Genomic DNA, 26,803 nt, shown 5'->3' with positions numbered 1-26,803 from the left:
CATCTGGGGTGCCAAGGTTCACCATCACTGCGATAGAAGCTAGCTCCTGTAAAATTTAAAAGTTCATAAAGCACTTCGGTTACTTACGTGAAATCCTGCAAAACTACACGAGCTGGAAGGAAGGGCACCTCTTGACTTTCACATTTATTCTTCCATTCCAAGACTTTGAAGGCATCCTCTTCTTTTACCAAGACACCATCACAGTTTCGCACCACAGTTTCCAGCACCACACGGATACAGTATGGCAAAGTGTCTGCAGAAAGGCAATATACAAAAATGTTTCTTTTTTTTTATGTAGAAAATATTTTTGAATACTTGTTCAAATAATAAAAAGATAAAAGAGCCCTAAAATTAAAAAAACAAAAATCCAAATTGTAGAAACCAACTTACCATAATCTGATGTCTGCAGTTTAGATACATTAAAGAATTTCTTGTCAGGACTGCAATCAAGAGATTCCACCAAATACTTGAAGGGATTACCTAAAGGACGACAACCCACAATCAGTCAAAACTACTGGCAAGAATAAAGTATCTATACACAATAAAACATCCTGTCCTGGGGACAACCCTCTTACCAGACAGACAAATCTAAAAACTTTCTTTAGAATAGCTTTCACATAATTGGCCCTTTTTCCTGTATGTTATCCTGTGTAGTTCTTGTGTTTTCCTTGTAAAGTGATTTGAGAAGCTACCCTTAAAAAGGTGCTATAAAAAATAAAAGTTTATTATTATTAATGAATAAGCACTGACGTGTGAAATGCATTTACTGACCGTGTCTTGTCATTTTATCTACATAATTTAATCAAGAAGCCATATTTTGTATGTTGGAGTGCCACCATCTCTGTCTTCCATTTCTACTGATCACGGCTGCGGACTGGGCTGGCACCCTGGCACAATTAGTGTTTTTGGATCTCATGCAGGTTGGCCTTGGAATGGTGTGTACCTTACATGCTCTTTCATTAAAAACGAAAACTTTATTAGGTATTAAAAGATTGTGTAAAATCACATTCAATCTTTTTAATACTTTAATATTTAAAATAGTATTAGTTTTTACTGTATCAGGTTGGTACCTCCCCATTCTTTTTACATTTAAATATTTATACTTGCATCACAATGACCTCAGTGTGCCAATGATGTGGAACAAGTATAAATATACTCATTGAAAGAATTGCAAAAATGTTGGGACCGGCGCTACCACTTATAAAACGTGCATGTGCAAAATAGAAAGTGCATATAGTGCTAAAGGTGCACGCAATGAATATAAATATATATATATATATAAAGTGCTATGTGCGGTTTATGGGCTGTGCCTTGTGTACCATACTGTAAACATCATATGTTATGCATATACTTATACAAATAAAGTGCCGAGTGCTGATATTGCCAAAACCCCGTGTAGTGATTAAGAAATCAAACAAAGTATGGTGTCGGTAGGTGATTCACCGAAAACACCGCTGCTTACCACACTCTTTTGGCCGATACCTCGACACTTCTTCGGTCACTAAAATAAAGGATAAGCCTCCATTGCGTAGCATATGTTATGTCCAGACAAACAAACGTAGCATCCACTCACAGTTAGGGAGTTCACTATCAGCTTGGAGAGGTGTTCGCCGGACCGCTTCCCACCGGCTCAAACCACCGTTCCCGGAAGTGACGTATTGACGTACGTGAACCACGCCCTACGCGTTTCGTCATACGACGTCATCTGGAGCGTGCCGTCCATCTCTACTCCCGGTCTTTTTATAGGCTGGGATGGCGCCATCTTGGTGTACCTACTTTGCGACCGAACACGGCGGCCATCTTGGTATACCTATCCCGTAGCCTAGATAATATTTACTCATCGTGTGAACTCCCTTCATGCTGTGTTTGCCGTACTTATAAAACAATCTTTATTAAAACGACAAGTACGACTAAACATAAATGACTATTGGTAATTAAAATGAAATTAAAAGTTTATAAAAATGAAATGTGCTAAAAGTGATGTGTCTGGTTTAATCGGTAGTGAGCCGATTCCCAGTGGTGCCTTGATACAAATAAAAATACTCAAAATAATTTTATTGTGGTGACATTGTGATCTAGTGGTGTGTGTTAATTATACTTAATATAATATAAGCTCGTGGGCCCACGTGTCTACGCAAAATAGTGCTAGACTATAAAGAAGGTGCCCATACATATACCAATCTAATCGGTGAGATAGAAATCGTGCTGAAAAATATTTTTGTTTTTTTAAAAACAAGATTAATCTTTTAAAAGGCAATTCCTCAGTAAGTCCATCCGCTGTGCTGTAAGTCCATATCTTTGTAAACTTTGTTATTCTGAACGGGTATGTAGTAGAAATCCATTATAGATCCAAGTTTTTCCAGAGGACCCAATAAATGTTATATAGGGGACCATATACGATAAATATTCCAAAATAGGTAAAAATGATAAAAATGGGAAAGATATGTATAAAAAATGTGTATACAGGGGAAAAATTATATATATACTCAAAAGTATGTCCTTAAAACTGTATCTTTAAAAGACAAGAGGCTGTGGTTCGTGAATTTCCATACAAAGGAGGACTATTTCCTAAACAATTCCTTAAAAATCCTTAAAAATTTCATTTTAATTACCAATAGTCATTTATGTTTAGTCGTACTTGTCGTTTTAATAAAGATTATTGTTTTATAAGTACGGCAAACACAGCATGAAGGGAGTTCACATGATGAGTAAATATTATCTAGGCTACGGGATAGGTATACCAAGATGGCCGCCGTGTTCGGTCGCAAAGTAGGTACACCAAGGTGGCGCCATCCCAGCCTATAAAAAGACCGGGAGTAGAGATGGACGGCACGCTCCAGATGACGTCGTATGACGAAACGCGTAGGGCGTGGTTCACGTACGTCAATACGTCACTTCCAGGAACGGTGGTTTGAGCCGGTGGAACGCGGAAGCGGTCCGGCGAACACCTCTCCAAGCTGATAGTGAACTCCCTAACTGTGAGTGGATGCTACGTTTGTTTGTCTGGACATAACATATGCTACGCAATGGAGGCTTATCCTTTATTTTAGTGACCGAAGAAGTGTCGAGGTATCGGCCAAAAGAGTGTGGTAAGCAGCGGTGTTTTCGGTGAATCACCTACCGACACCATACTTTGTTTGATTTCTTAATCACTACACGGGGTTTTGGCAATATCAGCACTCGGCACTTTATTTGTATAAGTATATGCATAACATATGATGTTTACAGTATGGTACACAAGGCACAGCCCATAAACAGCACGTAGCACTTTATATATATATATATATATTTATATTCATTGCGTGCACCTTTAGCACTATATGCACTTTCTATTTTGCACATGCACGTTTTATAAGTGGTAGCGCCGGTCCCAACATTTTTGCAATTCTTTCTATTTTACTACCTCAGAGGTAGGTTGGAGGCAGCTTACACCACCTTTTTAAACCTTTTAAGCCTGATTCAGTATACGGAAAAACTCCATAGCGCTGGTATACATTCCTTTTTTCTAAATATACTCATTGGCCACTTTATTATTAGGTACACCCTGCTAGTACCGGATTGGACCCTCTTTTGCCTTCAGAACTGCCTAAATTCTTTGTGGCATAGATTCAACAAAGTTGTTGGAAACATTCCTCAGAGATTTTGGTCCATAAAGTCATGAGAGCATCATGCAGTTGCTGCAGATTTGTCGACTGCACATCTATGATGCGAATCTCCTGTTCTACCAAATACCAAAAGTACTCTATTGGATTGAGATCTGGTGACTGTGGAGGCCATTGGAGTACAGTGACCTCATTGTCATGTTCAAGAAACCAGTGGTGAGATGATTTGAGCTTTGTGACATGGTACATTATCCTGCTGGAAGTAGCCATCAGAAGATGGGTACACTGTAGTCATAAAGTGACGGACATGGTCAGCAACAATACTCAGGTAGACCGTGGCATTTAAATGATGCTCTAAATGGGCCTAAACTGTGCCACGAAAGTTTCCCCCACACCATTACACCCAGAACCATTAATACAAGGCAGGCTTGATCCATGATTTCATATGGTTTATACCAAATTCTGACCCTACCATCAAAGTCGCAGCTGAAATTGAGACAACAGACTAGGCAACATTTTTCCAATCTTCTATTGTTCAATTTTGGTGAGCCTGTGCAAATTGTAGCCTCAGTTTCCTGTTCTCAGCTGACAGGAGTGGAACCCGGTGTAGTCTTCTGCTTCAGGGCTGGTATTCTGCATACCTTGGTTGTAAGGAGTGGTTATTTGAGTTACTGTTGCCTTTCTATCATCATGAACTTGGCTGCTCATTCTTCTTTGACCTCTAACATCAACAAGGCATTTCTTCCACATAAGTGTCGCTCACTGGATATTTTCTCTTTTTTGGATCATTCTCTGTAAACCCGAGAGATGGTTGTACGTGAAAATCCCAGTAGATCAGCAGTTTCTGAAATACTCAGGCCAGCTGGCACCAACAACCATGCCACTTTCAAAGTCACCTAAATCCCCTTTCTTCCCTATTCTGATGTTTAGTTTGAACTTCAGCAAGTCGTCGTCTTCACCACGTATAGATGCCTAAATGGATTAAGTTGCTGCCATGTGATTGGCTGGTTAGCAGTTTGTGTTACCAAGCAATTGAACAGGTTTACCTAATAAAGTGGATGGCAAGTGTCTATATACCAGCATGTACCTTCAAAAACAAACCAGCAGTGGTAGCTCCCATATCCCTTTCCTGATATGTTTCCTCCAATTACACAAAGAAAAGCCATCATATTTTTAATAAAATAGTGCTTTACATACCTGCCAAGTTGGCTGCGAAATCCATCGTCTTCTTATCGGTCTGTTCAGAGATGCTACCAGCCTAAGCAAAGAGCACACAGAATGCTTACACTGAAGTATTTGTTTTATCAGCCTAAGATGGAACATTTCACTAATTAAGTACAGTCTATAAAATCAGTATTACGTTTCTCTGTCTAGAAGGATAATGCCTATGCCTGTTGAGCTACAGCTAATTGCTATACTAATCTTGAAAGAATGACGGTTTGTAAACCAGGACTACTAAGACACGGAGCATCTTATTTAGAAACAGGCAACGAGATTAGGATTTGGTTATCACTGAAAGATCTGACATACTTACCCATACAGTCTATACTATATGATTAACCACCTGAGTGCACTGAAAGCTTTCACTAATAATGGCCTAATTATACCAATTCGAAAAAAGGTAATTCCATGGCTGGCATGGCAATTTTTCATTGGAATTGGCCACCCCTGCCAAACCCAGCTTTAGCAATAGGACCAGTGCTGATGGTGTTAGATCCCAAATAGAACGTTGATCCTTACAGAGGACCAACAACTAGATGTCCTTGTACGAAGATGTAAAATGAAGGCCTTAAAAATCAGAACTCGTTCCTTAGAAAGATTTGTGCACACACATTGGTTAAATATAAATGGTTATAAACTATGCAGGCACCTCTGGCACCTGCTTGAATCTCAAAAATACAATAGAAATCAGCATTGGGGAAAAAAAAAAAAAAAAAGAAAAAAGTTTTAGAAATGGCCTTGGAAGTGCCGGGAATTTTCTAGTCATCTAGATAGAATGCCTGAAAAGCAAAGTAGTTCCACCTGATATATTGATAGTATTCTGCCACAAAATCTTTCAAACATTTATTTTCACATTTTAATGTAGTAGACAGTTCCATCAATTACCCAATTCATCGGATAAAAATAATCTAATATACTGCACACACAGTCACAAATTCAATTCTTATTTCCCAATTGGAAGACAAAAATTGTACACATTTTAAATCATGATATTTTAACTATGAATTATTTCTAGCCTACTCATTATTCTTACCAATCTTGAAGTTTGGAAAAGATATTAAAAAAAACAGACTATGATAAAATGATATCTTGAGAATTAGAGCCGGTTCACACTGCCGCGACCATAAGTCGCCCCATGTGGGAGCGACTTTTTACCGCGACTTGTGAATTATTTTGCGCGACTTATAGACTTATATGACAGACGACTTTGTATTTGGCCAATCAGAATATGACGTGTTGTGACCTAACTCCCCTTTTCTGTTTTTTTTTTTACCTATTTCCTCATTGCCCACCAGTGCCACGAATCAGTGTCCACCAGTGCCACTGCCCACCAGGGCCACGTATCAGTGTCCACCAGTGCCACTGCCCACCAGGGCCACGTATCAGTGTCCACCAGTGCCACTGCCCACCAGGGCCACGTATCAGTGTCCACCAGTGCCACTGCCCACCAGGGCCACGTATCAGTGTCCACCAGTGCCACTGCCCACCAGGGCCACGTATCAGTGTCCACCAGTGCCACTGCCCACCAGGGCCACGTATCAGTGGCCACGTACCAGGGCCACGTACCAGTGCCACGTATCAGTGGCCACCAGTGCCACGAATCAGTGCCACTTATCTTTGTCCACCAGTGCCACTCACACAGAACAAGCAGAGATAATGGAATATATATACCATTACATATACACACACACATTTTATATATATATATATATATATATACACACACACACACACACACACCATATAGGCATGGCTGCAATGTGGGGAATGCCTGGCTAATCTCTTTCTTCTTCCTGGAAAGTCTGATAAGTCGCTTCAATTAAGATAAGGAGGCGACTCCCATTGAAGTATATGGGACAAGTCGGATCACAAGTCGCCTCAAAGTAGTACAGGACCCTTTTCTGAAGTCGGAGCGACTTCAGTAGTGCCAATTAAGACGCCACTGATTAACATTGCTTTTGTTATGTCAAGCGACTTGGGGCTATTTGAGGGCACACAAGTCGCCTCACAAGTCGCGCTAGTGTGAATGGGCTCTCAAATAAAATCAATCAATTAGTGCCGGTTCACACATGTGCGGCTGCGGCGATCGCATGTAATGTCGGAGCGCACTGCTCCTTCATTACATGCGATCGGCTGTGCGGTGCGAGTTTAGCCATACACTTTGTATGGCTAAATTCGCACCGCACCCTCAGCAAAGACGCACAGGACCCTTTTTTGCAGCCGCACACTTGTGCAATCCGATCCTGTGTGAACTGCAAGATTGCACTGCGATATGCGATCAAACTGGGGGTGTCGTTAAGATTACATTGACACCCCCAGCGTATTGCATATGGCAGTGTGAACTGCCAGGGGTGCGTTTGCGATGCGGGAACAGGCTGCAAATTCGCAGCCTTCCCGCATCGCATAAGTGTGAACCGAGCCTTAATGATAGCTGTATTCACAACCGGTCAGATATGTTAAAAAAAACCAAACAGTCACTTGGGTATAAAACACAGTTCCAAGCAACAAGTAAAAGCAATGAGTGAACTATTAATGCTATTCAAATACTGCAGCTGTGCTAAAATCAGAAACTCCACACTGAATCAATGTAACAAACTGCAGCAAGAATGCAGAGAACACCTTGTGGGTTCACCGAGAGGGTCTTCTTCCTATACCACCTCAGACAGAGGCAACAAACAACCTGCAGTGGTTCTTGTTACAATATGCGGGCGTGAAGAGATTAAACCATGTTATTACACTTTTTCTAAATTCTTTATCCACAAATAATTTGTGTTCAAGCTGCCCCTTTGCTAACCAATTTTACTTCTTGTCCTTTTTTAACATTTTACTTAAAGTGATTGTAAAGTCTCTCTTTTTTTTTTTCTAACAAAACATGTTATTTTTCCTGCATAGAGCAGCTTGGATCATTTTCTCGGGTTCCTTGTTGCTGCTCCTAGCCCCTCCCTTCTATTGAGTGCCCCCACAGCAAGCAGCTTGCTACGGGGGCACCCGAGCCGAGCTGCAGCTCCATGTGTCCACGCCTCTCTCTCCCGATTAGCTAACTGACTTTGATTGACAGCCACGGGAGCCAATGGCGTCGTGGCTGTGTCTCAGCCAATCAGGAGGGAGAGTCCCAGATGGCCGAGGGACTCGTGGACATCGCTGGAAAGAGTTGGGGCTCAGGTAAGTATTAGGGGAGGCTGCTTCACACAGAAGGCTTTTTATCTTTAAGAATGCATTAAGATAAACAACCATCTGAATTTACAACGCTATATTAGGGCTGCAGCTGTCTTGAATCATTCCTGCTCGAGGGCATTACTACAATGCAAGGTAAACAGGCATAGCAGGTAAACTAAAACTTGTACAGTCACATGACACCTCCATCTTTCATTCCCAATATTGAATATTCCCAGTATAATAAAGTAAGACAATAAAGAGAGAAAACATAGGGATAGTACATGAATCATGACATCCTAGGTGTTCAGGTTGGGGAGAAGCGGACTCTACTTTGATCTTAACCTGGCACCCCTGCTGCCTCAGTTTTCCTGGCAATGCATGTCCTGGCATTCTCTGCAGCTCACCCTGGTAGATAGGGTTAAAGCGGAGTTCTACTCAAAGTGGAACTTCCACTTTAGGTGGTCCTGACCCCCTGACGTACCACATTTGGCATGTCTTTTTTTTTTTTTGGGGGGGGGGGGGTACCTAGTTTTGACAGGCACCGGCTCCCACTTCCGCTCGGGCCGCCTAGGCGGAAGTTCTCCTCTCCCCTCCCTCCCTGCAATCTTCTGGGACACCTCACAGTGCGCACCCAGCTGTGAAGCCGCAAGCTGCCGCAGCTGGGTGCCCACACTAGAGATGCCGGCACCACAGAGAAAACCAAGGCTACCCCAGGCCGCATCGCTGGACCGTGGGACAGGTGAGTATGCGTTTATTAAAAGTCAGACACTTTTTGTTGCTGCTGACTTTTAATGAACACAAAAGCCAGTGGAACTCTGCTTAAACTCGTAATTGCCCTATATATTTGCTGAATTCCTTTTTTACCAAGGTGAATGCCAGTATACAGTTTAAATAAATGAACAAGGGTATACAACCATTTTAATACATTAAAATTCAATTTAAAAAAAGCACATCAATCAGTGACCATCTAGTGTTTTTGTCTGGCCTGGAAACGCTTTCAACCCAGCTTCTTATCATTGCAGCACTGGACAGATTACTGAAATGGACTGTGGAATCATCTGACTTCCCTCGTGTCAAAAGAGCATGCTGGGAACAGGTGTAGGAAAAACTGTAGAGAGCCAAATGGTGTGCTTGGATGAAAAGTGATGTCATCACCATACTGACACGACCTCTAGGCCTTCCATAAACTTAGGATAACTAGCATGATCAGACTACTCGCTGTTATAAATGCACATAAATCGGAGTTTCCAGAATGCCAGCTGAGATGGGTGGCGTGTCACAGTAAGGCTGTATTCACACCTGGGTGTTTCTGGAACATGTGACAAAGCTAAACAAAACACGCATTTTGCTGTGAGTTCCAAAAATGCGCTGCAAATGCATGTCAAGCTTGCGGTGCCATTAAATGTTAATGGCACCCCATGCGGCGGAAGCAGATGCGCTTTTTGTCACTTGGCAAGGGCACTACAACATCGCATCAAAACGCATAGTGAAAAAATGCACCAAGATCAGTTCAAAAAACTGGAGCTTCTTTGGAGGGTTTGTTGTACATAGGGCAGCCCAATCAAGTGTGCACACATGAAAGGAGCCTCATGCTGGAAGTAACAAAAACATTTTTTAATTAGGTGGGAGTGTACAATTAAAGTGTGTGTTAACACTAAGGCCCCTTTCACACATACGGTCCGTTTGTCATCCATCGACGGATGAAAAATGGACATCAGTGCATCTCTATGTAAAAACGGATGACAACGGATGTTCACTGTGATCCTGGCGCGTGTGACCGGCAGACCCGATGTCCGCCGGCCACCCGCGATCGTCCACTGCAGAGGGAGAAAGGCAGGTGGCTAATGTGAACAAAGCCGCCTGTCATTCTCCCCTGTGTAAGTGCAGAGATCATACGGTCCTGCTATGTAGGATCGTATATATCTCTGTAGTTCCACAACAAGCCACATCCCTTCACAGTTAAAAGCACAATTAAACCCTCCCTCTCCAATAAAGTTACACCCTTCACTGCCAGTGTCATTTTTACAGTAACAGTGCATATGTATAGCACTGATTACTGTAGTAATGTCACTGGTACCCCCAAAAGTGTCAAAAATGTCAGTCAAGGGTCCGCCGCAATGTCGCAGTTCCGCAAAAAAAAAAAAAACGCAGATCGCCGCCATTACTCGTTAAAAAAAAAACCACCAAAAATGACAGAAATCTTTCCCTTAGTTAGTAAACGCAATAACTTTTGCGCAAACCAATCAAAATACACTTATTGCGATTTTTTTTACCAAACATATGTAGCAGAAAACAAATTGGCCTAAAATGTTAAGAAATTTTGATTTTTACATTTTTTTGGGGGGAATTTCATATAAAAAAATGTGAAAAATATTGTTATTTTTTCAAAATTGTCGCTATTTTTGTTTATAGCACATGATCAAAAAATTGCACAGGTGATCAAATACCACCAAAAGAAAGCTCTGTTTGTGGGGAAAAAAAGGACATCAAATTTGTTTAGGTACAGCGTCGCACAACCGCACAATTGTCCGTTAAAATCACGCAGTGCCGAATCGCAAAATAGGGCCTGGTCAGGAAGGGGGTAAAATCTTCCGGGGCTTAAGTGGTTAACATCCATTTTCATCCGCTTCCGTCAATGTCCGTTTTTTGGAACGGATGAATGCCCTATTTTTCATCCGTCAAAAAAACGGATCGGACGGACAAACGGCCCGTTTTTCATCCGTTTTTTGAATTGGTAGTGGATATAAAAAAAAAAAAAACGCATGACAAATGGAGGAAAAAGGGACAAAAAACAGATACATTTTGATGTGACTGAACTGTTGAACTGAACGGACCGTATGTGTGAAAGGGGCCTAAAGCCTGGTACACACTTCATTTCTTTTCATGCAACCCGCAATTTTATTAAACAGCCCTTTAGGGCTTGTTCAGACCATAACCACAGAGCTTCACTGTTCTGCATAGCATAAATGCAAGGGCACAGAGAAAACAATTATTGTCTAATTAGGGTTAAATAGCTCATCAACTGTAGGGCGTAGAGGAAGAGGTTGAATTTCTAAAGCCTAGTACACACAAGCCGAATGTTGGCAAGTTCAATAGAAACTGGCCGACATTTGGCCTGGGTGAACGACAGCTGATCCAAAAGCCGGTCCTGTCAGAACACAATAGCTCAGCAGGGGAGATCGCTTTACTAACATCGGATTGTTAGTACAGCAGCTCCGACCTGAAGTATCAATTTTTTTTCGTTCAACGCAAAAAAAAAAAAAAAAAAATGGTGTGTACTAGGATTAAGCATATTCCTTGCTCCTGCTGGCTCCATCCTCAGCATTATCATGTACAATGCAGTACTATTAGTCCTTCACTATATCTGGGGATGCAAGTATGTGACTGCAGGCCGAAGCAACTTCGAAAGCAGGCTTTGGGGGGACTGGTCAGAAAAATGGTGGGAGGTTGCTGAAGCAGAGAGACTGAGCTAAGCATTTTGCCTGTCAACATCAAAGCATGATGTTTTTGGGTGCCCGGAAGGCACAGGTGCCATATCCTGTCAAAATCTTTAACTGGCCAAAAATGTGGCAGCTAGATGATGTACTGAGTGGTCCTTGTGTTTGGGACTGAAAGTTTTCAGGGATTTATTCTCTGAAAACAGGAATTCTAAATGCATAGGGCCCTAAACTAGAGTACTGCTCAGTACAGCCTCCGTGTAGTTTGGCCTGTTGTAGATTTTGAAATAATGCTTAAAGTGGGGCTGGACGATGCACCAGTGCCTCCCCGATGCCCGAGAATGACAAGATTTGATGCTGAATGGCCAAACCACCCATATGCATGAGGCCTTACAACCTAATATTCTACCAATAGACTTACTTGATGAGTATTTAAAAAGAAGAATTCCAAGTATGGATATTTTTACACAGCTGTGGTCTAGCTTGGACCAATGTAACTATGCATGTACAGGCAGTCCCCGAGTTACATACATCCAACTTACATACGACTCCTACTTGCAAGCAGAGGGAGACAACAGGAAGTAAGAGGAAATCTACCCCTAAGGAGGGAAATTTACTCCTGTAAGAGTTGTCATGGGAAAAAGGTGTCTCCAATGAAGCTTTATCCTTGTTTCCACAACAACCAAAAATTCTTCTCAACAGGGTTACAGACAGCAAAACAAATGGTACAGGGGTGTTAACCCTTCCCTATGCAATCCAAAACTTAAAAATATACCATACCTGTGGGTCCTTCTAGAAGCTGGAAATCACACTAGAAGACATCAATACTACAGTAATCTCTTTTTCCCGGGTCCCATGCCAAGCAGGAACACAGGTCAGCCACTAGGCACAGGCACCATACAGAAAATGCCTTGTATTTTTGCAATGAATGCAAAGCATTTTTCGGATTGGATGAGGTGGAAAGGAAGGGTGGTGACATCTCCACCTTGTCCAAACAGAGAACACTTTACCTTCACTGAAAAAAATAAAATAAAATACACAAAACATACTCTGATTGGTGCCCGTATCGAACGGTGTTCACAATGCAGCAGGCCAACCACTCGGCACGAGACCTGGAAGCAAATGGAGATCACTGGAGTAGCGCTGTCTACAACAGGGATTTCCATCTATCAGGGGATCCCACATGTCTGGCATATACATAGTTACAGGTCCACAAATGTAACTATGCAAAATGATTCATAACTTAAATTCTTTTTTAACTCTTTCACTGCCAGAGACATTTTTGCACACATGCTTAACCACTTCAATACTAGGCACCTTTACCCCTTTCCTGCCCACGCCAATTTGCATCTTTCAGCATTGTCACACTTTGAATGACAATTGCGTGGTCATGCATCACTGTATCCAAATTAAATTTATATCATTTTTTTTCACACAAATCGAGTTATCTTTTGGTGTTAAAAAAAATGAAAACTGTGTCAGAACATTTTGCAAATAAGTCATTTTCCTCCTTCACTGATGTGTGCAGGATGGGGCTGCACTGATGGGTGGTACTGACTTGCATCACTGATGGTCACTGTTGGGGCTGCACTGATAATTAGTGCCCTGATTATCTGTACTCTTTCCCCTGTTAGGAGATGCAGCTGAACGGTCATTGTGAGAGAGGAAAAGCCGATAACAAGCATTTCCTGTTTACATGATTGGACACAGCTGATCACATTGGTAAAGAGCCGCATCATTGGCTCTTTACCGAGATCAGGGTTACACCATGTCCCAGGGACAAAGCGCGCCCAAGATCGTTGCGCTGCAGGTGCGCAAGTGCAGAGAGACTGGGGCAACCTCATATGACATTGTCCCAGAATAACAGAGCATCTGCTAGTAGAGCTGCACGATTAATCGTTTGAGAATCACAATCTCGATTCACCCCCCTATGCGATCTCAAACTCAAATTTCTGCGATTCTGAGTGCCGGTAAGGGAAGCCATCAGCCGCGGCGGGGCCAGCCTGGAACGCAAATGGCGCCGCCGCCAATACAGGAACTGATGTCAGCAGTGAGAGACAACGTGATGCTACCGCATCCACTGATGGGCGGTACTGCATATCTTCAGAGGCCCCAGAGACACTGCACTCCATTCATCATGCCATGCCACGCCATGTGTGAGCTAACTTTCGATCACCTGCGGGGGTAATCTATGACAGCGGAGTGGAGGAGGGGGGGGGGGGGTAATCCTTGAAAAAAAAATTAAAGATAGATAGATACACATATTAATAATAATTTTTTTTAAGTTTAAATTGTCTGACTGCACATAACACTACCTTTTTCATTACATTTGTTTGAAGCAGAGTGTTATGCCTTATGTTATTGCAATAGTGTGTGAAAACCTAATGTTCAGAGGTTGTAAATCTTTCAAATAAAAAAAGATTTTGAGAATTGAGATTTTAATTCAAAGCCAAAAAACCGTGATTCTCATTTTTGCCAGAACCATGCAGCTCTACCAGCCAGCCATCATTTGTCTATACGGCCGGCGGTAGTTAAAAAAAAGCATTTTAGTCCTGAAGATTACATAAAACCCCCAAAACATAGCGGTAGTTCCAATGTTTTAGGTCACATGATATTACCACAAAAGTCTAGGAAACGCAAAATTTCAGTAAAAAATACAATGAAGGTCATTTTAGGGCTTGCAAACACAAAAAAATACCCTATGTATAAAAGCCGAGGTTGCACTGAGAAAATAGATACCCAACAAGTCAAACCTTAAATTTGTGCGCACCCATGAAATGGTGATGCACTTCAGTACCCTATATTTTCCATAGGGGACACTGTTAAAAGCCCCTATAGGTTATACATTTAGTGTTATGGAGGAAGTATGGATCTAGAAATATTGCTCTCATTCCGGCATGGGCGGCGATATGTAACGTGTATCGCAATCAGCGTTTTCATGAATAGGCACCCAGACGACTACTTTTATGTTCATAAATGCGTATATATGGGGCTGTGTATGGAGGGGAGGGAGGTATACAGACAGATCAGAGAGGAGTGTATGGAGGGGAGGGGGATATACAGACAGATCAGAGAGGAGTGTATGGAGGGGAGGGGGATATACAGACAGATCAGAGAGGGGTTTATGGAGGGGAGGGGGATATACAGACAGATCAGAGAGGGGTTTATGGAGGGGAGGGGGATATACAGACAGATCAGAGAGGTGTGTATGGAGGGGAGGGAGGTATACAGACAGATCAGAGAGGGGTTTATGGAGGGGAGGGGGATATACAGACAGATCAGAGAGGTGTGTATGGAGGGGAGGGGGATATACAGACAGATCAGAGAGGTGTGTATGGAGGGGAGGGAGGTATACAGACAGATCAGAGAGGTGTGTATGGGGGGGAGGGGGATATACAGACAGATCAGAGAGGGGTTTATGGAGGGGAGGGGGATATACAGACAGATCAGAGAGGTGTGTATGGGGGGGAGGGGGATATACAGACAGATCAGAGAGGGGTTTATGGAGGGGAGGGGGATATACAGACAGATCAGAGAGGTGTGTATGGAGGGGAGGGGGATATACAGACAGATCAGAGAGGTGTGTATGGAGGGGAGGGGGATATACAGACAGATCAGAGAGGTGTGTATGGAGGGGAGGGGGATATACAGACAGATCAGAGAGGTGTGTATGGAGGGGAGGGGGATATACAGACAGATCAGAGAGGTGTGTATGGAGGGGAGGGGGATATACAGACAGATCAGAGAGGGGTTTATGGAGGGGAGGGGGATATACAGACAGATCAGAGAGGTGTGTATGGAGGGGAGGGAGGTGTACAGAAAGATCAGAGAGGTGTGTAGGGAGGGGGTATACAGACAGAGCAGAGAGGTGTGTATGGAGGGGGGGTATGTAGGATATACAGACAGATCAGAGAGGTGTGAATGGAGGGGGGGGGTGTATGTGTATGGGGGGGAGGGGGGGTATGTAGGATATACAGACAGTTTAGAGAGGTGTGAATGGAGGGGGGGGTGTATGTGTATGGAGGGGAGGGGGGGGTATGTGTATGGGGGGGAGGGGGGGTATGTAGGATATACAGACAGATCAGAGAGGTGTGAATGGAGGGGAGGGGGGGTATGTAGGATATACAGACAGATCAGAAAGGGGTGTATGGATGGGGTATGTAGGATATAAAGACAGATCAGAGAGGTGTGAATGGAGGGGGGGGTGTATGTGTATGGAGGGGAGGGGGGGTATGTAGGATATACAGACAGATCAGAAAGGGGTGTATGGAGGGGGGGGGGGGGGTATGTAGGATATACAGACAGATCAGAAAGGGGTGTATGGAGGGGGGGGGTATGTAGGATATACAGGCAGATCAAAGAGGGGTTTATGGAGGGGGGGGGTATATAGGATATATAGACAGATCAGAGAGGGGTTTATGGAGGGGGATATACAGACAGATCAGAGAGGGGTGTATGGAGGGGAGGGGGGTATGTGTATGGAGGTGGTGTATATAGGATATACAGACAGATCAGAAAGGGGTGTATGGAGGGGGGGATATACAGACAGATCAGAGAGGGGTTTATGGAGGGGGATATACAGACAGATCAGAGAGGGGTGTATGGAGGGGGGGGGGGTATGTGTATGGAGGTGGTGTATATAGGATATACAGACAGATCAGAAAGGGGTGTATGGAGGGGGGGGTATGTAGGATATACAGGCAGATCAAAGAGGGGTTTATGGAGGGGAGGTATGTATACAGACAGATCAGAGAGGGGTGTATGGAGAGGGGGGATATACAGGCAGATCAAAGAGGGGTGTATGGAGGGGGGGGGATATACAGACAGATCAGAGAGGGGTGTATGGAGGGGAGGGGGGTATACAGACAGATCAGAGAGGGGTGTATGGAGGGGGGGGGGTATGTGTATGGAGGTGGGGGGGGTATGTGTATGGAGGTGGTGTATATAGGATATACAGACAGATCAGAAAGGGGTGTATGGAGGGGGGGGGGGTATGTAGGATATACAGGCAGATCAAAGAGGGGTTTATGGAGGGGAGGGGTGTATACAGACAGATCAGAGAGGGGTTTATGGAGGGGAGGGGGATATACAGACAGATCAGAGAGGGGTTTATGGAGGGGAGGGGGATATACAGACAGATCAAAGAGGGGTGTATGGAGGGGGGGGGATATACAGACAGATCAAAGAGGGGTGTATGGAGGGGGGGGGGATATACAGGCAGATCAAAGAGGGGTGTATGGAGGGGGGGGGGATATACAGGCAGATCAGAGAGGTGTGTATGGAGGGGGGGGGGATATACAGACAGATCAGAGAGGGGTGTATGGAGGGGGGGGGTATGTGTATGGAGGTGGTGTATATAGGATATACAGATAGATCAGAGAGGGGTGTATGGAGGGGGGGGGGTATGTGTATGGAGGTGGTGTATATAGGATATACAGACAGAAGACACACTGGAAGAAATACTCTTCCCTCGGGAGATGTTTATTTCTGTTACAGACCCGGAGGGGTGGACGGGCATGATGATGAGGAGAATGCATGCAGCAGAGGAGATAACATGCAAATAGAGGCACAGGAAGGGGGACAGCCGACTACATCGCACAATGTCTGGGCGGCCCATTGTACGTAACACGATCAATGAATAGCACAAGGAGGTTAGAAAGCCATGAATCCGGCCTGGACGGAGCTACACCCCCAAACCCCGGACACACAGCTTACCGAACCGGGCGACAATTCCCCGTTTTTCCCATCGCCCTCCGACCCAGCGGCCGCCATCTTGACTCCGCCGGAGCCAGCAGTGCGATGACGTCAATTTTTTTTTTCCTAAACAACTTTATTCAATATGTTGAAAGACGACATAAAGGCTCCTGATGTACCTTCAATAAAACTTTATTGAAAAAGTAAATGGCAAACATTTCTAGGCAGAGTGTTTTATTGTGTCAGGACAGTCAGGGACACCTGGTGTACGGACCTGTACAGTGGAGTGGGGTTTCCCCCTTCTCCTTGTCAGCTTGTTACTAGAGGAAGTCTGGAAGTTATATCTTCAGGGGTACAGGCAGGAGAGAACATCTGACAGTACCTCCTCTTCTCAGGTGACTAGGGTGACAACATTTCCAAACTACTATTCAGGGACCCCCCTTCCTAATTTCCAGACTACTATTTAGGGACCCCCCCCCCCCTTAAAATTATGTTTTCAAAACTCTTGCCGACGATGGAATGTGTCACCCCTTTCCCTCCTGCATGGCTATCTCTACCATAGAGCTCTCGGAGGAAGTGATGTCGCTTTAAAGCAGTGGTCCCCAACCTTTTTGGCATGCCATTTTGGCATTTGCGGAATGAAGTCTACACACTCTGTCCGTTGGTGTGCGGAGACACAGCTGACAGTTCCCCATGCATCTCTATGGGGGAAATCGGATGTCAACGGACCGTCAGTCCGTTCTCACCCAAACCCATCCGATCCGCTGGACGGATGGAAAAAAGGGTCCTTTCACACGGCCGCTCCGCTGCTTTCCGTGTGTCCGCAAATCATCCTATTTTTTTGCGGATGATTTGCGGACATCAATGTAAGTGAATGGCACTGCGGATGTCAGTGGAATACCATTCGCTGACATCCGATTTTCCTCCTTTCAGTTCTGTTCCGTTTTTTGGAACGGAACAGAACCCCATTTTTCCATCCGTGTAAAAAACGGAAAGGAAGGAAAATCGGATGTCAGCGGTGTCATCCGCTGACATCCGCAGTGCCATATACTTACATTAGGTCCGCATATCATCCGCAAACGGATGGGATGATATGCGGGCACACGGAGCGGATGACAGAAATGTCATCCGCTCCGTGGAAAAAAAAAAAAAAAAAGTCCCGCAGCGGACTTTTCACACGGAGCGGCAGTGTGAAAGGAGCCATAGGGTTTCCATCCGTCCAGATTTGACGGATCGAATCGGGTCGGATGCCAGCGGACATGTCTCCGCTGACATCCGATGCCCCATAGGAATGCATGGGGGGACCGTTCAGATCCGCCAAAAAAACGGACAGGCGGATCTGAACGGTCCGCCTGTGTGAAAGGGGCCTCAGGGTTGATGGGGGATTCGGCAGCGGGTGATTTGTCAAGCAAATGGCTGGTGTTAGCACTTAAATCACTCCCAAACCACGCTGTCTGGATGAACAAATGACATTATTTCTATTTCTATTATTACATTACAATATATAATGAAATAGTTCAACTTACCATATTGCAGAATCAGTGGGAGCCATGAGCTTTTCACTTGCCACCAGATTCAGCATGCCACTATCACCTGTCATCAGATTCAGCTTATTATTTGCCACCGTTGGCTGCCCCTAGATGCAGTGTCACTTGCCACCTGCAGCCTGCCACCAGATACAATGTGCCATTTACCACCCGCAGCCTGCCACCAGAGACAATATGCCATTTACTACCCGCAGCCTGTCACCAGATACAATGTTCCATTTACCACCCGCAGCCTGTCACCAGATACAATGTGCCATTTACCACCCGCAGCCTGCCACCAAATGCAGTGTCACTTGCCACCCGCAGCCTGCCACCAGATACAATGTGCCATTTGCCACCCGCAGCCTGGCACTAAATGTAGTGTCACCTGGGGAGAATATAAAAGATGAGGTCATGTTGAGTAAAGAGATACCAAACATGTCAAGACTGGAGTGGTGGACACACTTGAGTGAAGTTTTTCACCTTGAAGTGATTGTAAAGTCATGTTTTTTTTTCTATTAAATAACAAACATATTATACTTACCTGCTCTGTGCAGTTGGTTTTGCACGGGGTAACCCGGATCCTCCTCTTCTCGGGTCCCTCTTCAGTGCTCCTGGCCTCCCTCCTGTTGAGTGCCCCCACAGCAAGCAGCTTTTGTATCTATTCAGACATGGAGGTGCTGATCGGCCCCACCCCCTCTCTCTCCTGATTGGCTAACTGAGTTTGATTGACAGCAGCGGGAGCTGTGCCTCAGCCAATCAGAAGAGAGAGTCCCGGACAGCTGAGGCATTGGTGGACATCGCTGGCTAGAGAGGGGGCTCAGGTAAGTATTAGGGGGCTGAAGGGGACTGCTACACACAGAAGAATTGTTATCTTAATGCACTGTCACGGTAAGACCTTGCCTTCCTGTTAGCAGCCATCTTGAACATGTGCAGACTGCTGTCTTTTATAAACTCTGCATCATCACTTGCCTGCTGCCTGGGCGTCGTTCAGTGATGATGTTGCACACCAGACTATATAGATCACCTGTTGGCTTGCAGTCCTTTGCCCTTGTGTTTGTGCTCCAAGGTGCATCACTGCTAGCAGTCTTCTGTTCTCTGTGTTAGTCCGTGCATGACCTGGCTTGGCTGACGACTTTCCTGGCTTTCGATTCTACATCAGCAGACAACCCGGCATCGGCAGATGACCCGGCATCGGCAAACGACCCAGCATCGGCAGACTACCTGCCTCCAGACTCACCCCTAGCTTGGATGACTACCCGCTCCTCTGGACTTGACCCCTGCTGTTCCTGATTTCGCTCCTCACTCTTGCTGTGCATTTATTGTTGTTGCTGAAATAAACTGCGTTATTTTACTTGTCTCTTCATGTGGTCTGGTTTCTTGGCACCCTGAGAATACATAAGGGCCATGAATCCTGATGATGCTGGTGCTCCTACGCTCCCCATGCTGGTTTCCAGGCTCGATCAACAAGATCACCTTTTGGGTCACTTCGCGCAGATGTTGCTTGAATGCAGAGCACACCTTGCTCCTGGTGCTGCTAGGCCAGTGGTTCCTCCTGCTGCCTCTCCTGTTGCCCCTCCTGCTCCTGCAGTTGGAATCGTTCCTACCAGAGGGATGACTGGTTCAGCCCCCCCCTCCTGCAGTTGTATGGGGGTGAACCAAGTCAGTGTCGTGGCTTCCTAAACAAAGTCAGCATTTATTTTGAGATGGTTCTTCAGGCGTTTCCTTCTGACAGGTCCAAGGTGGGCTTCCTAATCTCGTTGCTCTCGGACAAGGCCTTGGCCTGGGTTAATCCCCTATGATACTTGATTACCTGAGTTTTGTTGCCTCCTTCAGTAGGGTATTCAATGTGCCTGCTCACTCTGCCTCTGCTGCTAACTGCTCCTTTCCATTCAGCAGGGTATAGAAACCGTTGCCAAGTATGCCATCAAATTTCGTACCCTTACAGCAGAAGTTGCCTGGAATAATGATGGTCTCTCCAATGCTTTTAAGGATGAGATAACAGCCAAGAATCTCCCTAACGAGCTTGAGGCTCTTGTTTCTTTTATGATTTTGATCAATACCAGGCTCAGGGAGAGATCATCGTTTAAGGAGCGCCTGCACAGGCTTCCTACCAGATTGGTTCCTACGTTTTCTTCCCCACCCATTCCTCCCTCCCCTCCCATGCCTCCTGGGGATGGTGCTTTGGCTGTGAACCCATGCAGCTGGGGTTCACTTACCTTTCCGAGGCTGAGCGGGTCTTTAGGAGGAGGGAGGGCCATTGCCTGTATTGCAGCCTTGGTGGGCATTTCCTGAAATCTTGTCCTACCCATCCGGTAAATGCTCACACCTAAGGTCCTGTCGGGGGCAGATGTTAGGTGGAATTTCCTCATCCCCGGTTTCCTGTAAAGATAAACCGCTGATCACAGTTGTCCTCTCTTGGACAGTAGGTTCAGTGGTTACTCAGGTGTTGGTAGACTCCAGTGCTGGCAGTTACTCTATTGACAGTACGTTTGCTGCTGCAAATTCAATACCCTTGCAGCCCTGTGTTTCTCCACTAGTCATCGAGGTGATTGATGACAGACCCCTGCAACCAGCACAGGTTACCCATGAGACTGTTCCAGTTGACATGGCGATAGGGGCTGTTCACAGGGAGTCAACCTGTTTCCAGGTTATATTGTCCCCACACTATTCTGTTGTTTTGGGGTACCCTTGGCTTCAGAAACACAATCCGACCTTTGATTGGCAGTCGGTCGAGATCCTCTCTTGATCTCTACAGTGTGACGCTGTTTGTATTCATGGGCCTGTTATGGTACTTTGTACCTCCTCGGATTCAGTGTTGCCTACTGAATATCATGAGTATCAAGATGTATTTGACAAGGTACTTTTCCCCCTCATAGTCCATATCATTGTGCCATAGACTTAAAACCTGGTACCATTCCCCCTCGTGGCAGGGTTTATACTCCGTTGCGGAGAATAATGCCATGGAGGAGTATGTGGCGGATGCACTTGTCCGGGGGCACATTCACAAGTCCACTTCTCCAGTGAGTGCCAGTTTTTTCTTCATAAAGAAGAAGGGGGGTGAGTTGAGACCTTGCATTGATTATAGGGGCCTCAATCGCTTCACGGCTAAGAATGCATACCCAATTTCCTTAATTACTGAATTTTTTGACCACCTCAAGGGAACAACAGTGTTTACCAAGCTTGACCTAAGGGCCACGTATAACCTCGTAAGGATCAAGGGGGTCGATGAGTGGAAGACCGGGTTTAATACCAGAACTGGTCATTACGAATATCTAGTGATGCCCTTTGGCTTGTGCAATGCACCCGCTGTCTTCCAGGAGTTCATCAATGGTGTCTTTTGTGATATGTTGCAGCAATGCGTGGTAGTCTATTTGGACGACATCTTGATTTACTCGGACTCCATTGAATCACACTACCTTGATGTCAGGCGGGTGCTGCATGTAACGCTCCTGCGTTTTACGTATGATGTGGATTTTCAGCTGCAGAAATATTCCACTTCAGTAGTCATGTAGAGAAACGCTGAGACACCATTCCCAACTCTCAATGACTCATCATGTGTGGATGATCTCAATTCAGCAAGTAAATACACACACTCAATAAGATGTTTCCTAGAGTGACTTATGTATATAGTAATACAGTGATGATAGGCTGAAGAGACAGGTTGGGTAGAGATGGTAGATGACAGACACTTGAAAGGAAATGTTCTTGAAAGTAAGATAGTAGCAGATGGGATGCAGATAGGTTTAGCAATCATGTATGGTAGTAGATGACAGAGTAGCAGGTGGACATACAAGAGAGATCAACCCAGTGCAAGAACAGGTGGTAGTAGCCTCAAGAGCTAGCAATCTTAGATAATGCAGATGTAGTAATAGTCCTTAGTATGCAGAGCTAGATAGTGTAAGCTTTAGTATAAAGGTTATAGAGGTTTCCCCTGTGGGGTACTTATCACTAATAGCAATGTAGCAGAGGAGAGGTTCGGCAAGAGCGGATGATCCGGTAGCGGGATACAGGGATCAGCGCAGCGTGGTTCCGACAGCGAGGTATGCTTGCAAGCATGTGAGCTTCAAGACAGGTTAGCATCAAGGCACAAAGCAGTTTGAACGAACACATGTGAGTGAGAGCCGGCGATCTAAATAGCCATCAGTCCGGCGCTCAGTGATGACAGCATCAGTCTTAAAGGTGTATGCGCACCTTACCAAAAGAGAATGGTGGGGCGCATACACTTATGAAAGAGTAATTAGGGTACCCAAAGGTACCAGAACATTACAGTACCCCCCCCCCCCTTAAGGCCGGCTCCTGAAGGCCTCTGGAGCTGGTTTGTCTGGGTACTTCGCATGAAAATTGCGGATTAATCTAGAGGCATGTATGTCAGAGGTGTTTAGCCAGGTGTCGTCTTGGGGCCCATAGTTCTTCCATCGAACCAAGTACTGAAGTCTTCCTCTGTGGATACGAGAATCCAGAATCTCTTTTATCTCATATTCTTCTCCACCTTCAACTTGTACAGGAGGAGGAGGTGGGATAGTAGGCCTTATTCCTTGGTCAGGAACATGGGGCTTCAGTAGCGACACATGGAAAATGGGATGTATTTTGAGGTCTATTGGCAATGTAAGCTGTACTGCAGCTTTTCCAATAAGTTTCTTGATTGGGAAAGGTCCCAAGAACAGAGGTCCAAGCTTTTTGCTAGGGATTTTCAGTCTTAAATTTTTTGTTGAGAGCCAAACGAGGTCCCCGATAGCGTACTGAGGAGAAGGTCTTCTGCGAAGATCATAGTACTTCTTTTGTTGACTATGAGCGTGTGCAATGGTAGTATTAAGCAAACCCAGAGAGTCCTTTATTTGGGTAAGATAGTCTGAGGCTACTGGGTTATTTGAAGGAAGGATGCGTGGTGGAAGAATAGAGGGATGAAACCCATAGTTCAAGTAGAACGGACTCTGCTTGGTCGTACTGTGGATTGCGTTGTTGTAGGCAAATTCTGCCAGAGGGAGAAGATCCACCCAATCATCCTGTTGGTAAGAAGTGTAACAACGTAAATATTGCTCGATGCATTGGTTGACTCTTTCAGTCTGTCCGTTGGTTTGCGGATGGTAAGGAGAAGTGAGCTTCCGCTCGATCCGTACTATGTGACATAGTTCTTGCCAGAACTTGGAAATAAATTGTGATCCACGATCAGACAGAAGAGTTTTTGGGATACCATGTAACTTAACCACTTGCCTACAGTGCACTTTCACCCCCTTCCTGCCCAGACCGATTTTCAGCTTTCAGCGCTCTCACACTTTGACTGAGAATTACTCAGTCATGCAACACTGTACCCATACAAAAATTGTGTCCCTTTTTTCACACAAATAGAGCTTTCTTTTGATGGTATTTGATCAATACTGGGTTTTTTATTTTTTGTGCTATAAATAAAAAAAGACTGAAAATATCGTGAAAAAACGCATTTTTCTTTGTTTCTGTCATAAAAGTTTGCAAATTAGTCATTTTTCTTCACAAATTTTGGCCAAAATTTATACTGCTACTTATCTTTGGTAAAAATAACCTAAGTAAGTGTATATTATTTGGTCTTTGTGAAAGTTATAGAGTCCACAAGCTATGGTGCGAATCATTGAAAATTGATCACACTTGACCACACCTGATGTACTGAAGGCCTATCTCATTTCTTGAGACACTAAAAAGTCAGGAAAGTACAAATACCCCCCAAATGACCCCTTTTTGGAAAGTAGACATTCCAAGGTATTTAATAAGGGGCATGTTGAGTTTTTGAAGTTGTCATTTTTTCCCACAACTCTTTGCAAAATGAAGATTTTTTTTTTTTTTTTTTTTTTTTACAAATTGCCATATTAACAGGTTATTTCTCTCACACAGCACATGTATACTTGCAACTACACCCCAAAACACATTCTACTACTCCTCCTGAGTATGGCGATACCACATGTGTGAGACTTTTTCACAGCCTGGCCACATACAGAGGCCTAACATTCAAGTAGCCCCGTCCGGCATTCTAGGAGCACAAATTACACATATAATTTCCTGACAACCTATCGCACTTTTGAAGGCCCTGGAGCACCAGGACAATGGAAACCCCCATAAAATGACCCCATTTTGGAAAGCAAACAGCCCAACGTATAATTTTTGAGGCATAATGAGTCATTTGAATATGTCATTTTTTTCCACAAGTTTTTGGAAAATGTGGAAAGAAAATGAAAACTCATTTTTTTTTACACAAAGCTGTCCATTTATGCAATATTTCTAACACATAGCATGTACATAGCAAAAATTGCACCCCAAAATACATTCTGCTATTCCTCCTGAGTATGGCGATACCACATGTGTAACACTTTTTCACAGCCTGGACACACACATAGGCCTAACATCCAAGTAGCGCTTTACACAAAGTTGTCCATTTATCCACTTTAAGACTGGGCCTATTTTTGACACTTGGTGTTTACAAGCTAAAATCATTTTTTTTGCTAGAAAATTACTTGGAACCCCCAAACATTATATATTTTCTTTTAGCAGAGACCCTAGAGAATAAAATGGAGATCGTTGCAATATTTTTTATCACACCATATTTGCGCAGCAGTCTTCCAGATGCGATTTTTTTGAAAAAAATTCACTTTTTTGAACTAAAAAATAAGAAAACAGTAAATTTAGCACAATTTTTTTCCATAATGTGAAAGATAATGTTACGCCGAGTAATTAGATACCCAACATGTCATACTTCAAAATTGCGCATGCTCACAGAATGGCGCCAAACATTGGTACTTAAAAATCCCCATAGGCAACATTTTAAAAATTTCTGCAGGTTACTAGCTTAGAGTTACAGAGGAGGTCTAGGGCGCAAATTATTGCTCTCGCTCTAATGATCGCGGCGATACCTCACATGTATGGTTTGAACACCGTTTACATATGTGGGCGGGACTTGCGTATGCGTTTGCTTCTGCGCGCGAGCTAACGGGGACAGGGCGCTTTAATTTTTTTTTTTTCCTATTTATTTTATTTATTATTTTTTTATTTTTACACAGTTTTAAAAAAAAAAATGTTTTGATCATTTTTATTCCTATTACAAGGAATGTAAACATCCCTTGTAATAGAAATAGGCATGACAGGTCCTCTTTATTGTGAGATCTGGGGTCAAAAAGACCTCACACCTCACAACTACACTAAAAAAGAAAAGAAAAAAAAAATTGTTGAAAGAGGAAAAAAAAAAAAGCGGCCCTTTAAACCGGTTGCTAGGCAACGTCTTTTGACGTAGCTCCGGTCCTCCAAGACCATAGAGTTGAGTGAGGGCCATCTTGCCCTCACTCGACTTCATGTCTCTGAGGATCCGGGACCGGATAGTTTTCCCCGCTGCCGGCGGGTCCGGTAAGCTGGGAAAACGTCTGGGACGCGGCAGGAGGGGGGGGGGGGGGCACCTCTTCCCCTGCACCGTAAGGGTAATTCCGCGGCGAATCCGCCACTGGGACCACCCTTATCTGAAAGCCGACCGCCCGCCGTTTCAAAAAATACCGGGGTTATGGGGGCTATCTGCTGCCATAACCCCAGTATTTAGCTTTTAATGGCTGACGCATATAGTCGTTAGGCGGTCAGTAAGTGATTGCATGTATATGGCAAACAGGTGACGATGACTGATGGGGTGACAGGTGACGATGACTGATGGGGTGACAGGTGACAATGACTGATGGGGTGACAGGTGACAATGACTGATGGGGTGACAGGTGACGATGACTGATGGGGTGACAGGTGACGATGACTGATGGGGTGACAGGTGACGATGACTGATGAGGTCACAGGTGACAATGATTGATGAGGTGACAAGTGACGATGATTGATGGGGTGACAGATGACAATCACTGACGGGGTGACATGTGACGATGATTGATGGGGTGACAAGTGACGATCACTGATGGGGTGTCAAGTGACAATGATTGATAGGGTGACAGATGACGATGACTGATGGGGTGAAAGGTGACGATGACTGATGGGGTGACAGGTGACGGTGATTGATGGGGTGACGGGCGATGGTCACTGATGGGTGACAGGTGACGGGCGTTGGTGCACGGTGGTACTGATGGCAGTCTCTGGTGACCGGTGAACTTTAGGCTATGTCCACATGTGAGCGTAGCGATCGCGGGCAGAATCACTGCGATTCTGCCCGTGATCCAGA

The 26,803-nt window shown here is 44.5% G+C and overlaps 1 protein-coding gene across 1 annotated transcript in view; it reads right to left on the bottom strand.

Annotated features, from left to right (window-relative positions):
* The window catches only part of IREB2 (iron responsive element binding protein 2), a 64,170-nt gene extending 46,950 nt beyond the window's left edge, over nt 1-17,220 (bottom strand). The window contains exons 1-4 of the mRNA XM_082255899.1: nt 17,132-17,220; nt 4,800-4,860; nt 391-480; nt 88-253 (exon numbers count right to left, since the gene is read on the bottom strand). Coding sequence (XP_082112025.1) covers nt 88-253; nt 391-480; nt 4,800-4,860; nt 17,132-17,188 — 374 coding nt within the window. The 5' untranslated portion in view covers nt 17,189-17,220. The remainder of the gene's footprint in view (nt 1-87; nt 254-390; nt 481-4,799; nt 4,861-17,131) is intronic.
* Nucleotides 17,221-26,803: the final 9,583 nt, after the last annotated feature.

Source organism: Pelophylax lessonae, assembly GCF_965119305.1.
Source record: "Pelophylax lessonae genome assembly, chromosome: 4".
Taxonomy (NCBI): domain Eukaryota; kingdom Metazoa; phylum Chordata; class Amphibia; order Anura; family Ranidae; genus Pelophylax; species Pelophylax lessonae.
Note: the sequence above shows the minus strand (reverse complement) of the source record. Positions and strands in the feature narration are given on the sequence as shown.